At 41.9% G+C, this 15764-nt stretch overlaps 1 protein-coding gene and 1 pseudogene across 1 annotated transcript in view; one reads left to right on the top strand and one right to left on the bottom strand.

Moving 5' to 3' along the window:
* LOC144520077 (protein kinase C-binding protein NELL1-like) overlaps positions 1-1900 on the bottom strand; it is a 300316-nt gene extending 298416 nt beyond the window's left edge. Inside the window, exons 1-2 of the mRNA XM_078253714.1 lie at positions 1787-1900; positions 1113-1241 (exon numbers count right to left, since the gene is read on the bottom strand). Coding sequence (XP_078109840.1) covers positions 1113-1241; positions 1787-1835 — 178 coding nt within the window. The 5' untranslated portion in view covers positions 1836-1900. The remainder of the gene's footprint in view (positions 1-1112; positions 1242-1786) is intronic.
* Positions 1901-8610: 6710 nt separating this feature from the next.
* On the top strand, positions 8611-9989 carry LOC144522931 (nuclear factor 7, brain-like; annotated as a pseudogene).
* The last annotated feature ends 5775 nt before the right edge of the window (positions 9990-15764 follow it).

Genomic DNA, 15764 nt, shown 5'->3' on the forward strand with positions numbered 1-15764 from the left:
TGTGGATATAATGACTAAGTGGGTAAAGGCAAATAATAGAACAGTTACAACAGTCTGGTACGTTCAGAAAATGACATCACTTTACTGTAATGCAGCCTTTAAAACCAGGAAAAGACAGCACTTATGCCATATTACGATATCCAAAATCTAAGACGATATCTAGTCTCATATCACGATATCGATATAATATCGATATATTGCCCAGCTCTACCTCTGAATATTGAGCTATTTAAAGTCACATTAAACATCTACATTAATAAAAGAAAGTTTCAATATATGATAATAGAATTTTCCTGGCAGTGTTTCTGAAGCTGCAGCCAAGCAGAAAACAACTGATCACTACAAAAAAAAATAAAAAAATCCAGGTCTCTCTCTCAAACAGTCACCCAGATGTCTCTCTTTCTTCTCTGATTGTATCCTACTCTTTTCTCTTTCTACTTCTAACGTTACTCTCTAACAATTCAGGCTCTGCTTAATGGGGAAGGCACTACAGGCAGACCGAACAAGTTCCACCAAAGAGTGCGAGTCCTTTTCAGAGTGCAGAGAATCAGGGGAGCAAAGCAAAAGTTATCTTCTGACACTGGTAACGCACCTCACCCTCAACAGAGCTAACCGTATGTCAGTGTTATCTTCCTATTAGGACTTATGGCTTTGACATGTATCGATTATTATAATATGAGATAGTGTTTTTCCTTTTTCTTTGAGGCTCTTTAACCAGCCACATGCACATGTGCCCTTCAGGGTCCTCACACCTGATGATCCATTAACCACCAGTTGTTGGGATTACGCAACACTGAATGCCATTGGAAACAGTCGACACGTTGTACAAGACCTACACAGGCAGAGCGCTCAAGTGTGTTCAGAAAGAGCCCGAGCATCTGCTGCCTGGGACAAATGAAATGTGGAGTAATTATGAGAGGAGTCTCCCCGGAGTGTTCCTCCTCAGCGTCCCAGCTAATACTGTGATACCAAAAGGTGTGGCTTTGCTCACACTAACTAATGAAACAAAGGGCGTGCGTGTGCGTGCGCAGCCACTACACAGAAGACAAAGACATTTCTGAACTTAAGCAGCGCGACTAATGAGGAAGAAATTGTCAGCGTGCGTGCATTACCTCGAAAAAGGAAGGCTTTGCTGCTGTTGTGAAGCCCCGCCACTTGGGTAATTCCATAGGTGGCATTTGCCAGGTCAAGTTCATTGATGATATCAATCTGGTAGTCTTGATCTGATCCGAAAGCCAAAGCTGTGGAAGATAAATCAAGGTTAGAGGATGTGAAGCGGTGTATTAACAGCCTGCTGAGAGGATTAAACCTGACCGAGTAACTCAAATCCTAATTCATTCTTTTTTTTTCTTTTTTTAAAACAGACATGGCCACTGATTATGTGCATTCCAATGTTTAAAATTAATGGCTGTGGGGGGGTGGGCAATACCCTGCATTTACACGCAGGGTATTGCTAATGCAGCCCACTAACACTGTATCTGCCCGCAGCCACCACCTGTGTTCTCCACGGGCAGGAGGGCACTGTGCGCACACGCCAAAGTAAACCTCTTTTACCTTATCTGCACGCTGGGTATTTAAAATATGAACTAAACAAACTGCAGGTGAGTAAAAACAAAAACAAACAAAAAACCAATACACTGCAGTCAAAGACAGACCAAACAAATCTGACACACTCGCACGCAAGGTGCAAACTGAGAACGCGTAAAAAGACGTTAAAAAGAAGCGCATGTCATTTGCAACAGAATTCCTCATCGCGTGCACAGAGTGCGGCGCGGCTTGTACCTACCTTGTTTGGTAAAAAAGAAGAGGGATAACAAAGTCACGTAAATATCCATTTGTGTTGGAGTTGCGCTGTACAGAGTCCTCAGCCGTGCGCTTCGCTGCGTATCCACACTAAACCCGCTCTGGTCCGTCTGGCGCTGTGCACCGCTCTCACCTCGCCTGGATGTGGAGGAACGGAGGAACGGTCCACATCACACGAGCAGGGGTTCCCTCACTCCAAAACCACATCGGTTTATAGTGTTTGAATGCGTCCACTCAGCTACTGCGTGGGATCTACGGTGACGTATGTCCGCGTTTATTCAGGACATATTTTAAACTGGACTGCAGGTGGAACATTTGAGAATATTTTTCAACCATCAATCTGTAAAGTTCCCCCCGTTCAGACTACAGAAACTTCCAATTTCGGAGGTGAGAAAAAGGCTTTTTTTTTTTAAAGGAAAGTCGGTGAGTGGGGGATATGGGAATTCTCTGTCATAGATACATTGGCTGCTCTCACTTGCCACAGTAGAGATTATTCAAAGAATGTCCAGTCTCACGGGACAAATTTACAACACTGCACCTGCCAAAGTAGAACAGACTTTAATGACTGTATGGATATACTGTAGCCTGCAGAATATATGTTGGCTCTGTGTGAGTAATATAAATAGCACAGACACCAAAAAAGAGAGTCCTGCATCTCTTCTTTGCTTCATAAACATCCTCCCCCCTCCCTGTCACCAGCTCCTAAATCGACCTCTCCTCTTGCTCCCACCTCCTCCTCGCCTTAGAGAATCCCTGGGATTTATAAGCACTGCTGCTCCAGTCCTCTCTCCTCTGGGGCCTGTCCTTATTGAGAACCATTAATCATACCCCTCTCCTGCCTGCCTCTAATTTGTGTACATTGTCAGGTTGTCTGGGTTACCTGCATCAACACAAACTGGTGAGGTAGAGAATGGCGGTGTTTGCTTAGGGACTATGGCAGTTACGAGTGTGTTCTACACCATAGCTGGTGTCATTGTGTGCATTGGGATGCAGGTCACTGTTCCGTGCTCTTAAATTAAGCTGTAAACAATAGCAGCATTCTGCAACCACTGATCCAGAACCTAAAAATCTTGAAGGGAAAAAAAACACATCATTTGAAATTACAGGTTGCAGAGCAGTGAGGAGGAAAAGGGAGGTAAAGGGGATTTGAATTGTTTTTTGGGCATGCAGCGAGGCAACACAATACCTGCCTTTCAGCCTTTTAATAAGTAAAAAAGAAGCAATAAAGCTTCTCAAAATTGAGTTGTCTAGTTCATCTGCACTTTCTGTCTCTTCATAAACATTAAGATCTTTGGTGGGATTATCTACTGAAGCACAACACATTACTGTACATAATTGGCTCCTGTTTCCAGTTAAATGAAATGAATAAAGATTTTATTGATGATATTTCTCTCCCCACATACCTACAAGTATTTCTGATTTGGTCATTTGTAAGTCAAAAGACATCTATGTTAAAACTGGGCTAAATTTGGTTGAAAAGTGAAGGTTACATATATGTCAGCATGATATCAGTGACTATAAATAAACATGCTTTCACCTGCTTTCAATTAAAAACTTGTAATTTAATGCTGTTAGTGTTAACAATGTTTCTTGTAATCTGGACATCTAATAAAACCTTTACTTTGCAATATGATTTAGCACAGTTCTAACCTAGAATAATAATTAAGCTCAGTCAGGAGGACTACTTTTCATTTGTCTTTTCTTTCCCGTGTCCAACACATTTTCAGGTTCATAATTGTATTTAGAGGTTTTACCAAAATAGGTTTACATGGTTTAATTTTCAAAAAACACCATATTGCTGCAGCTCCTCTTTTCACCCTGAGTGTTGAGCTCTCTGTTTTAGCTACAGAGTGAGGCATCACACTTCTATCCCATCTCTGTTGGAAGTCGCACATGCACAGTAGCTGGATACCGCGCAGTAGCTAGGTACTGGGCTACTAGCTACAAGCTAATGCTGCTAGCGGTTAGCCACCTCGTTCTCAATGGAAAAACACTGCTACCAGGGGCGGTTCTACATTGAATTACACACAGGGTGAGACCCCTTTCGAGTGCAACATTGCTATTTTATAGTGTATATTTATTTTAAGTTCTGATAACTTATACTGTCATATTTTGTGCAGAATTGTGTTCATTGTCTTTTGAAAATGTTGGAGGTGGAGATTGTCCAACTTAAAAAGTGTGTTTCCTGTTGTAATTGCAATAGTTAAATAACTGGATTCTCTTGAGTGTGTTTTTCAAATGTTCTAATGAAAGATTTGTGCAATTGAAAAATATAATTTTCTCTTTCACTTATGTTGTTATAATATATATGTATATATATATGTATATATAAATTTGCCAAAAATATATACAATCAGATATATAAAAATTGTAACAGCAGAAAGCAACAATAATATAAAATATTAAGAATAATATACAAATAAAATATAGAATAAATAGGCCTATTCTAAATGGCACAAATCCTTCATCACACAAATGTGAAAACACACTAAAGAGAATCTAACTGTTACACTATTGCACTAAGAACAGAAAACACAAACTAAAGCTAAAACCTGAGCTTTCTGGCCTTCCTTGATGCAAAATCATCAATGATGTTATTGTATGAAATCTACTCCCCTATTGAATGCTCACGGGCGCACGCCCTAATACAGTAGAAAACCGCTTCAAGGTTTTTTTTAGTTTTTTTTATGAGGCATAAAAAAATGCGTCCCGGGCGGCTGCCCGCTTCGCCTGTGCCAAAAACCGCCACTGACTGCTACAACACACACAAGTTCACCGTAATCTACAAAATAAATTGTATAGAACTACTTACATGTCCCTCGTCTGCAGGTATTCAACGCAAAGTTGGAAGTGTGCCCTCATTTAGAAGAAGTCTCCGGGCTAATCCTGCCTTGTACTGACCGAAGTTGGAGAAACAGCTAGCTGATGTGGTATTAGCTAAAGTTGTTAGCACACACCAAATGTTTCGGCCAATGACGTAGACGGCCCTGTCGATTTTGACCAGCTCACCCGGAGACTGAAGGCAGGATACATTCAGAAACCCGTATCTCACTCAAAACAGCATGGATGTTTTTTTTTTTCCAAGTTTGTATGCATGTGGAAGCACCAGAGACACTAAATAACAGAAACCAGAAAAAGTGATTGTTTTTCATAATATGGGCACTTTAAGGTGTTTCTCCTATTCACTTGAAACCATCTGAAATTGCCATGACTTCTCTCCAGTCATCTTGTACCTGTCATAATTCAAAAGTGTTCCTTTCTGTGCCTCTGTCAGCTGTCATTTCATATTCATTCATTGTGTTCACTGTTGCGGCCCATTTCCACCCCTCTACCTTTAGTTTGATAATATTCCCAACTGAAAAACTACTACATTAATCCTTTTTATCTATCATCATATTTTTCTGACAAGGACATCTTGTGATCAGACAAATAAGTGGGCTACTAAGGTACTGATCGGAGTATTGACACATATGGTTTCTGCATCAGAGATGTGCTAAATCTCAAGTGGACAAACCGTCAGACAGAAAGACAGAGCGAGACAGAGAAAGCATGGACTGGCAGCAACATGGATGTCAACAGAATTAGCTCTATAATTTAGTCCCATTCTCCAGATTGCAGTATGGCCCAGCTGTTTTCAGTCTGTGCTTGTCAACATATAATGCCCGCCATTGTCCTGCATTCACACACCGTAAGGTTAGCAGAGGGGTGCAACCAGCACACCCTTGTCAGGAAACAGGCGAGCGAGAAACCCAATTGCGCACAAACAGAAGTGACCTCAAAAACAACACTTGGAAAGCTAATTCACTATGGGTGTTAGCTGCCTGACGGAGATTGATGCCAAAGTTTAGAGTTTCTCTGAGCAGAACAGGAGTCCAATTAAACCCACAGGAGGCCTGACAGGGCTCAGTCCCTGATGAGATAAATGACATTCAGCAGTGCTTCTATTTTACATGATGGACCTCTTTATGTTCAATCATATTCATTCTTACCTTGTTTTGTAGTTACCTGACATGTCAGCATGATAATATCCTGTTTGTTATTATAGTAATAGTACAAGCAATAAGCCCTTATATGCGCTGACATTTCTAGGAAACAAGAGCAGCACAGTGCAGTGTCAAAGTGATGGGTACACGTTTACCTTCAGATCTGATGGCCTGGCTTCAATTCTGTGCTATACAAATAAAGCTGCCTTGCCTTGCCTTGCCTAAACTCCTGATAACAACTTTTTGGGAAGTAGATTCTTCATCCTTAGCAACAATAGTTTTTTTTCCAATTTAACCATGTTCAAAAAGTTATGTATAAATTCAGGCCGTGTGTGAATGCAGTGAAAAGCAAACTTACTTTGAGAACACATTGGACACCTAGAAATCAGATAACGTAACAATGAAATTCTGTCTCATATAAGTGTAGAAAATTACTCAGAACAGGCAGATGTTGTAGGCAGAAAAGCCCATACCATCTGCAAAGACTGTTGACTGGAGTCGCTTCACACATCTGGTGTGTCTTAAAAGCAGAAAGTTATAATCCAGAGCTGTTATCATCTTCTTTGAACACTTTTGTAATGGCTTTAAAATGATATGAAAAACAATTTCACATACACAATATCTGAGTCTGTTACAACACTGCATTGAAGATATGTGTAAATGATGCTACGTTAACTAATAAATAACTATTTCAGCCTGAGATGCCAAATTCTTTTACTGCAGCATTTGATCTAATTAAGAATATTTTACATATCTTGTGTGTCATCTTTGAAATTTGAATCTTAAAGAGTAACATAATACCCCCTGTGAAAGGGATTATAAGATAACTTGAGTATCGCGATATTTTATTTTGCAATACTGTATCGATTTTCAAAAACACAATATCGATTTTTTTTTTTTTTAAGTTTACGTGCAAAAATATTCATGTAAGACAGTGGTTCACGTTTATGTTGTGTTTAAACCCACTACCGCTAGATGGCTATGCTGAGACACACCACTAGTGTCCTTGCCTAACATTGCCTAGCAGTGCCTGACTTTTTGCTAAAAGCTAACAATGTAACTATGGCTGAACTACTTTACTTTAGCATATAAACTTTTGCTCACTAAGAACCTGTGAACCACAATCCCAAACTGGCAGTTTGATTTTCAGTGTACTGAATTGTTTACCTAAAGTAAACTTCTTTTAGTTTCATGCACACCATGTCTTTTTTTAAATATTAGTTTTTCTAAAATTATACTTTAAAAAAATCCCAATATATCGCCTTACGCACAGTATCAAAATATATTGCAATATATTGAATCGTGACCCATGTATCGTGATACGTATCGTATCGCCAGATTCTTGCCAATACACAGCTCTACCCTGTGATATCTTGTTTTTGCTGACCTAACAAGGAACCACAAACATAGTCCAGGCCAACAATTTACCCACCATTCTAAATCAGCATGCAAGGCATATTAAAAGTTCTGGTAACCAATACAGTTTGATGTGTGCTGACATAGCAAATTACAAACTTGTGGAAAAAACTCAACACAGCTTTGCATTACGGCATTCATCACCTAGGGTGCCACCAGAATAAGGAGGAACTGCAATTAGAAAGCTTACTTTCAGCTGCTGAAACTAGAAAACCACATGTCTCTAGTTACAGAGTTTGTACTGTTGTAGGTTAGACCAATCAAAAAGCTTCCATGTCTCATGTTCTGTCTGTGGCCGTTGTCATGGATTAAATCTATTTGCATAACCAGGCAGCAACACACTCTCATGAACGGTTCCGTATGATATCGTACGAAAATGTATGCACACAAAAACGTATGATATCCTACAACATTAGGAGACCGCCGGCTGGTGACGTGATGCCAGGTGGTCACATGACACGGGCTGGCGAGCGGCAGTTGCTAGTTTAGTTGTTTCAGCCACTACAGAGCTTCATGACGCCGGCCAGTGACGGACTGGCCATCTGGAATTTGGTCAAATGCCACTACTGATAATTTGTTTTTGGTTATTTTGATAAGTTATTTTATGCATGCAGCCACAAACATTCAAGATTTATTAATTTCCAAGCTAGGTTATTGACAACAATAGTGCCGTTGTGTTGCAAAGGCCAGGGCTGTTTTTTGATCCTAAGTCCATCACTGCTTTGAAGAGAGAGATAACAGCTTCAGTTCCCGTAAGATAAATGTTTTTAGGATCCTAAAATGTGCTGCTGCCCCCGTATGCAGCAGGACATTGCTTAGCTTCCGACTACGGAGAAGTAGCTCATAAAACCACACTTCATAACATCTGAACTTTGCCTTTGAGATAAAACTTATCAGCTGCCTGAGAAAGCTCCACACCTAACAATATGTCATCTAAGACAAACCAGGTAAATCAGTTTGTTTCTGTTGAGTTGTCAGTGAGAAGAGACGCACCCACAGACAGACGGTAAGATTTACCTTTTATTACAAAACTGTAACTTCCACTGAGGGAGGATAGTTACAGAAAGGAGCACTGAAGTACTGATGAAATGAAATACTTTAACTGTAATCTACTGCAGACTGAAAAACACTTTGAGACCCAAAGTTGAAGTAACTGAGGCAACTTTCTGCAGCAGGGAGGGGCACACGGGAGACGTTTGCCTTCTGGGCTTTCTCACAGAAATCACTTAGGTTTAGACAACAAAACTGCTTAGTTGAGTTTAGGAAAAGATAGTGGTTTGGGTTAAAATAAACCTTGCTTGGCAGACAGCCCTAAAGGCAAACTTGTCACATGTGCCAGGGAAACACAACTGACTGCCTGTTTTAACGTCTGCCGTTTCTGCTGTTTTCAGCTGCTTTCAGAGACAAAATGGCTTCCATGTCAGAGGAGGATTTCTGCTGTTCAGTCTGTCATGAAGTCTTTAGAGATCCTGTTGTTCTGTCATGTAGCCACAGCTTCTGTAAAGACTGTCTGAAGAGCTGGTGGACAGAGAAACCAACACATGAGTGTCCAGTTTGTAAGAGAAGATCTTCAAGGCCAGAACCACCTCGTAACCTGGAGTTAAAAAAGCTGTGTGAGAGTATCTTACAGCAGAGAGATCAAAGAGCTTCAGAGGCTCTCTGCAGTCTGCACTCGGAGAAACTCAAACTCTTCTGTCTGGACCATCAGCTGCCAGTGTGTCTCGTCTGCAGAGATTCAGAAAAACACTCCAACCACATAATCAGACCCATTGATGAAGCTGCACGACAACACAAGAAGAAACTTCAGGAAACTCTGGAGCCCTTAAAGAAGAAGTTAAAGGTTTTTGAACAAGTTAAAGTGAAGTGTGATCAAACAACAGAAGATGTGAAGGTCCAGGCCAGACGCACAGAGATGCAGATTAAGGATCAGTTTAAGAAGCTTCACCAGTTTCTAGAAGAGGAAGAGGAGGCCAGGATGGGTGCACTGAGGGAGGAAGAGGAGCAGAAGAGTCGGAGGATGAAGGAGAAGACGGAGGCTCTGAGCAGAGAGATAGCAGCTCTTTCAGACACAGTCAGAGCCACAGAGGAGGAGCTGAGAGCTGAAGACGTCTCATTCCTGATCAACTACAAGGCTGCAGTGGAAAGAGCCCAGCAGCGCCCCCTGCTGGATGATCCACAGTCGCTCTCAGGAGCTCTGATAGACGAGGCCAAACACCTGGGCAACCTGAGCTTCAACATCTGGAACAAGATGAAGGAGATGGTCTCTTACACTCCTCTGATTCTGGACCCAAACACTGTTTATCCAAACCTCATCCTGTCTGAAGATCTGACCAGTATGAGATGGGGAGAGTATCAGCAGCTTCCTGATAATCCAGAGAGGTTTGATTCTCTCGCCTCTGTCCTGGGCTCTGAGGGCTTTAACTCAGGGGCTCACAGCTGGGATGTTGAGGTTGGAGACAGTGCAGACTGGATACTGGAGGTGTCCAGAGGAAGGGAGACATACGGTCTGGATTATGGACAATATATTTCTCTAGTGGTAAATACTCAGCGTGGTCTCCACCAGCTCCAAACACTGTTCTCCCATTTGAGAAGCAGCTCCAGAGGATCAGAGTGACTCTGGACTGGAACGGAGGAAAGCTGTCGTTCTCTGATCCTGATACTAACACACACGTACACACCTTCACACACACTTTCACTGAGAAGATGTTTCCATACATTTTCACTGTGGATGAAGTCCCACTGAATATATCACCACTGAAGGTCTGTGTGACAAAACAACAGGTCTGATAGAGTCTGTAGTTTTAGGGTGGTGATAATAATATTAAACAACTATTCACTTCTTAACTCACTCCTAACCCCAAATACAGTCTGCAGGGTTTGAAAGCATACAGCTTTTCACTGTGTCAACCGGGCGTGTCGATATATTGTTGGATTTGTGTTTAAAAGGAGATGAATGAAACTAAGCAAGATGAAATGGACTGTATTACCTGTGCTACGGTGAGCAGGCCGTCTAAGTTGGAATAAATGGGTCACCGCACTAAAAGATATTCAATGTATGGACATTCATTTATTGGCTGCCCAGAACACATGTCAGAGCAAGTTGTTCCTTCGTCCCACCTCATTGGCCTATTGTAGGAGTTGTTAAAAGACTCTACATATACCTTAACCGGGGTAAGATTGGGTTAAGCGTCGGCACATGCTCCATTCTGCCCCTCCCCACTACTGCCCTGGAGTGGATTTGACTCAGAAATGATCCGCCAGCGCAACCTGTTGCTATGATACAACAAAACAAAACGGTGTTGCTCAGATCAGCAGCGGCGGCAGCCTGCGGTCGGTCCATCTGCAACGATCCCCGCCGAGCAGCGGACACCGGGAGACAGCTCAACAGATTGTCCGTCCCCGGGGCTGACGACACTGAGTCTCTGCAAAACAGAGGGACAGAGCCTCCTGATGCAAACGGCGGCTAACTTTAACGTTAGTTAGCTAGAGAGGTGTTGTTAGGATCTTGAAACATTGGGGGCTTAGCCCAGGCCAGAAATGTCATCTAGGGGCGCCCGGATAGGTCAGTTGGTAGAGCGGGTGCCCATATATAGAGGTTTACTCCTTGCCGCAGCGGGCCAGGTTCGACTCCGACCTGTGGCCCTTTACTGCATGTCATTCTCCCCTCTCTCTCCCCTTTCATGTCTTCAGCTGTCCTGTTGAATAAAGGCCTAATAAAGCCCCCCCCCCCCCAGGAGAAAAATGTGTATTTATGGTAAATGAATCAATCTGGTGCAATAGCATTATATTAGCATTTCAGTCAAAACTGATCTGTGTCTGATGTGTGTCTGTGTGTGTGTGTGTGTGTGTGTGTGTGTGTGTGTTTGTGTCTTTGTGTGTGTGTGCGTGTGTGTTTATTTTGTATTATTATATATAAAATATTAGAGGCTATTTGGAATTTAAAAATGCTGTGCATGTAAACGCACTGAGTGTATTTGCTTCAGTAGATGGCAGTTTGGAGAAGTTTGTGTTGTGTGACTTTGGTGTTTTAAAGGGTTAGGAACTAACAAAACTAACAAACTAACTAAGCAATGGAGGCAGCGGTAGAGCAGCGACTCCTGGTGGCTTTGATCAGTGACGGACTGGCCATCTGGAATTTGGGCAAATGTCAGAAGGGCCACTACTGATAATTTGTTATTGGTTATTTTGATATGTTATTTTATGCATGCAGCCACAAATATTCAAGATTGTACTGCGGCGAGGTTTGTGGAAAGATTCAATCGGAAGGCAGAGTTACTAATTTCCAAGCTAGGTTATTGACAGCAAGCCATTGTGTTGCAAATGTCAGGGCCGTTTTTTGATCCCAGTCCGTCATTGACGCCAGCTACAGACCTCAGTTGTATCAGCGGTAGTTGGTTGTTCAGTTACACGGAAAATAGGTGACTTTGAGCTGGGTGCAAAGCACCGCGATCTGCCGGTCAATTTGGCGGACATTACGGATAAATTTAGTCCACAAAATATGAGCGTTTTGCCACGACGAAAGTTAAGATCAGGCACCAAAAAGACTAGTTAAGATTAGGAAAAAGATTGTGGTTTGGAGTAAAACGCTTCTTAGGAACACATATTTCCTGGGTGAAAGGCTTTAGTTTTCCACGGGAAGTGATCTCTGCTCTCTGGCTTGATAGTCCTGTACGTTAACGCCCACCCATCCACCTCAACCTCCTCCCTATGCGGCCAGCCGCATTCTTATACAGCGGCCGTCAATGTAGTGAATAAAGCAAAAAAACATGGAATGCTTACGAATTACAGTGCTTAACTTTTTGTAGTTTTTTTAACAAATGGTTCATGAGAACAGGCTGCAGGCAGACATGAAAGATATGTATACTCTATATAATGAAGAACTAAGCTTCTGATGAGCAGCAGTTGTTGAATAAGGGTCTGAGTATTACAGCCCAGGGATAGAGCCATGTAGCAAAGTCCCGCTGTGTCTGCGGAAAACCCCTCATTGCCCATTAATCACAGTGTTAAAACTCTCACCACTATAAGCCCAAATTTACAGCCTGGTGGATGTGGCATCATGTGCCTTGGAGGACTTCTTTGGTAATCTCTGCCATTGTGCATCACTTCCTTCATCTGGTAAAAAAGTGGGGTTCAATGAACCGGCCGTTAGGCCAGCCACGCCAATATTCACATTGACCCCTTAATAAAATCAGTGTTTTATACTTGTGCAGTTTGCAAGATATGTCAATGACAACACCTGTTCTGCTTCATCAGCTGAAATAAAATGAGTGATTATAAAAAGAGCTGGAGGTGAGTGATAATTGGAGGAGATGTCCTTGATGTTTGTTTTCTATTGGACATCATAATTGCATACTGGGACATAGAAAGCATAGAAGCTAGGGGAAACTACATGAACACAAAAAGTGCATGCTCAGTAAACATAAGCCCCAGACACCCTAAAGCCGAGGAGATACACGAGCACGACACCGTGCGCTGTCCTCCCTCGATGGCGTGCACGCTCGTACTTTTATGCTCAACGCATTGTTCGATGCAGTACTCTCCGAAACACCAGAGGGTGTACAGAAAAAATAATCTGTGAATGAGCAAGAAGTAGTAGAGAAGAGGAAACCGGAAGTTAAGGAAGGCATGCTGCCTGGCGACAGTAGTAAACACATCCATGTTAAAACGCAGACGTACCGCAAAACAATACATTTATCTACTTTAATCATTAACGTGACTGTTGTTTATCTCCAAATTGAAATGACTGTTTGCCTGTAACACTGTTAAGAACACTCTTTCCATTTAGCCATTTTTAGCTTTGATAAAACGATCTCTTATGTTTTTCCACACTCTCCAGCAAAACGTTTTTTCTTTTCCCAGTCGGGTGTTGCTATCTGACCACATATTTAAGGCTGTTTGACTCCCTGTGGTCTGTACATGAAGAATAGCACAGATGTTTGTACAGACGAACCTGTTCTTTCCAGCGGACTGCGCTGAACTGAAAGCACAGCGCGCGCGGTGGGCGTGTAGTTACAAAAATTCAGAGGTGCACGACCACGTACCGCGACAGCTTGCGGGGCCTGGTCACGTCATTTTATGGCACACGCCCCTCGTGCCGGGAACACCGCAGCTACCATAAACCTAGTTTTAGTGGTGCTCAATATAAGGGACATCTTACTGTGAGAAATAGTGTTATCTGCTTTTTCATCCACACAGTTTTTTTTAAAGAACAGTTGTTGGTGATGGAAAATCTTGGCTCAGTCTGAATTGAAGGCCAAGATTGAGAATAAAATACGTGATTTCAGAGTTATCCATATTAAGTGTGGACCTGGCTTAAGATGGATCATAGTTTAGACGTGACTTACTGAACAGACTGAGGGTTTTATCTTTGGAAGAACCGAGGAATGGGGTTAGCAGGTAACAACGGGTCTTTGGCTTACCTGCATACAATGCTTTCCCGCTAAAGTTAAAACTGCAGACTGGAGGTAATGATTCAGTAAATGGTATGTGATGTTCCATTCAGATGCGCTGAATAGGTTTAGGTCCATTCTTGCTTTAATAGGTTGAGTGGAGGGGGTGGAAGGTATGAGAAGGTTATAAGTCTGCACCATGAGAGACTGAAACGCACGGTATACTAGCGCAGCTGACCTGTCAAACGCCAGTGTGACGTCATGGGAGCGCCATAACTGTTTATACTCCCGCGTGGTGTTCGCAACACTAGTTGCAGTCTTCTCCTGAACAGAGGTGGTACTAATGAGGAAAGAAGAAGAAAAAGGTAAACAACGGCAGAACTGGTAGCAGCATTGCCGGCAATGCTTCAATTTAATTCGATGACCTACTTCGTCGGATCAAGCCTTTCATTCACCATAAAAGAACTCATCTTAACCCAGTAAGTTTACAAGAGAGACTTGCAGTCACTCTGAGAGTCCTGGCATCAGGTAACCCTCGAGCTCGTTCAGGCTTCCTGTTTCCGCTTTGTCACGTGCCGCTAAAAAAAATAGAGTGGCCCTCTGGACGAGCACTCAAAATCCTGGCGCGCCAGCGAGATCTACGTTATTTTGACGTCACATTGGCGCACGCAAGCTCGGATGCGGCGACTGTAAAACGGCCTTTATAAAGCCAGGGGCAGCTCCAGAGGGAGATCTTAATGGCACTCAGGGGAATCAATGCTTTAACTTTATTTTGTCATCCACAGTTGGAGTCTCGTTGACTGACGCTTCTCCAGGAACATGATTTATGTGTTCCTCAAAAGTACATGCAAAAAATAAAAATAAAAGAGCTTCAACAATGTGAAAATGTGACACCACAAACTACAAAATAGTGGATGCTTTTCAATATGGTAGCAATTGAGCTGCAACTGCTTCACAAAAAATCATTTTGGACATTATGCGCCACAATTTTAAAAATGGGTTTCTTCATTCAATAACAGAAGAGGAAATGGTACGAGTATTTTCTTTCCCTCCAATCTGCTGTGAGAGCAGAATAAGCTATGGATTAAATGGTCACCACCACTGTAGACCGGTGTATTGTTCACAAAAACTGTGGCCTGGAGGTAATTATTGGGTTGCACAGAAAACTCTCAGCTCTGGACATAATGGGCATAAATTGTCCCTGCAAGTTTGATTCCTTTGACAAATATAGCAGCACTTATCCCAAGCATGACCCACTTTTGCTCTCAACTTTCTTCAGGCAGAGGTAAACACGCTTGCTAGACTGAACAAAGCAGTGTCTCTCTTGCAGAAGGCAGCGGTGTGTTTGGAATACAACTTACTGCTGTATCATCACTGAGATCGGATTCCTACAACTGCAGACAAAAGCTTTTTAAAATGAGTGAGACGTAAATTCAAAGACCTGCAACAAACAGATACAATAACAATAGTGTTTGTATAATATTAGCTTCCCCTAGTGAACAAGGCCCTCTTGGTAAACTCTCAAGTGTGTAAGTTTTAAAATAGCAGTGCTGTAGTTTTTACAGGTTTAAGCTACTTAATTTATGAGTCTAAGGATATTTTTTTATTTTTTTATAACAAATCACATGAAAAGTCCCAAAAAACAATTGACTTATTCTGCTAACATGCATTGCCCACTGTTTGTAGCCAAAGTCTGACAAAGCTCATTTCTCTGTGCCATATAGAGGCTGTACAAGTGCTTAATAACATCAACTCGCTAACATGTTCCCAATGACAATGCTAACATCCTGATATTTAGCAGGTATAACGTTTACCATGTTCATTATTTTTATTTAACGTGTTAGCACGCTATTATTTGTAAATTAGCACAACATTTACAATACAAAGTGCAGTTGCAGGCTGACGCGAATGTCATTCGTTTTGTAGGTCTTTGGTTATAAACCAAAGTATTTGACCAATTCAAATTTAGATGATGGTGCTAGATGCAAATTTAGGGACTCAATTCATCTTAATTGGAACATGAATTTCATATGAATCCATTCAATAGTTGTCAACATATTTCACAAAAAATATCATGTGGTGCTGTATAGAATTTGGTGTCAATCCATTTATTAGAGGAGTGTTCAATGTTTTTTAGGCCAAGGACCCCTAACCTGAAAGAGAGATGATCAGG

Source organism: Sander vitreus, chromosome 1 (genome assembly GCF_031162955.1).
Source record: "Sander vitreus isolate 19-12246 chromosome 1, sanVit1, whole genome shotgun sequence".
Taxonomy (NCBI): domain Eukaryota; kingdom Metazoa; phylum Chordata; class Actinopteri; order Perciformes; family Percidae; genus Sander; species Sander vitreus.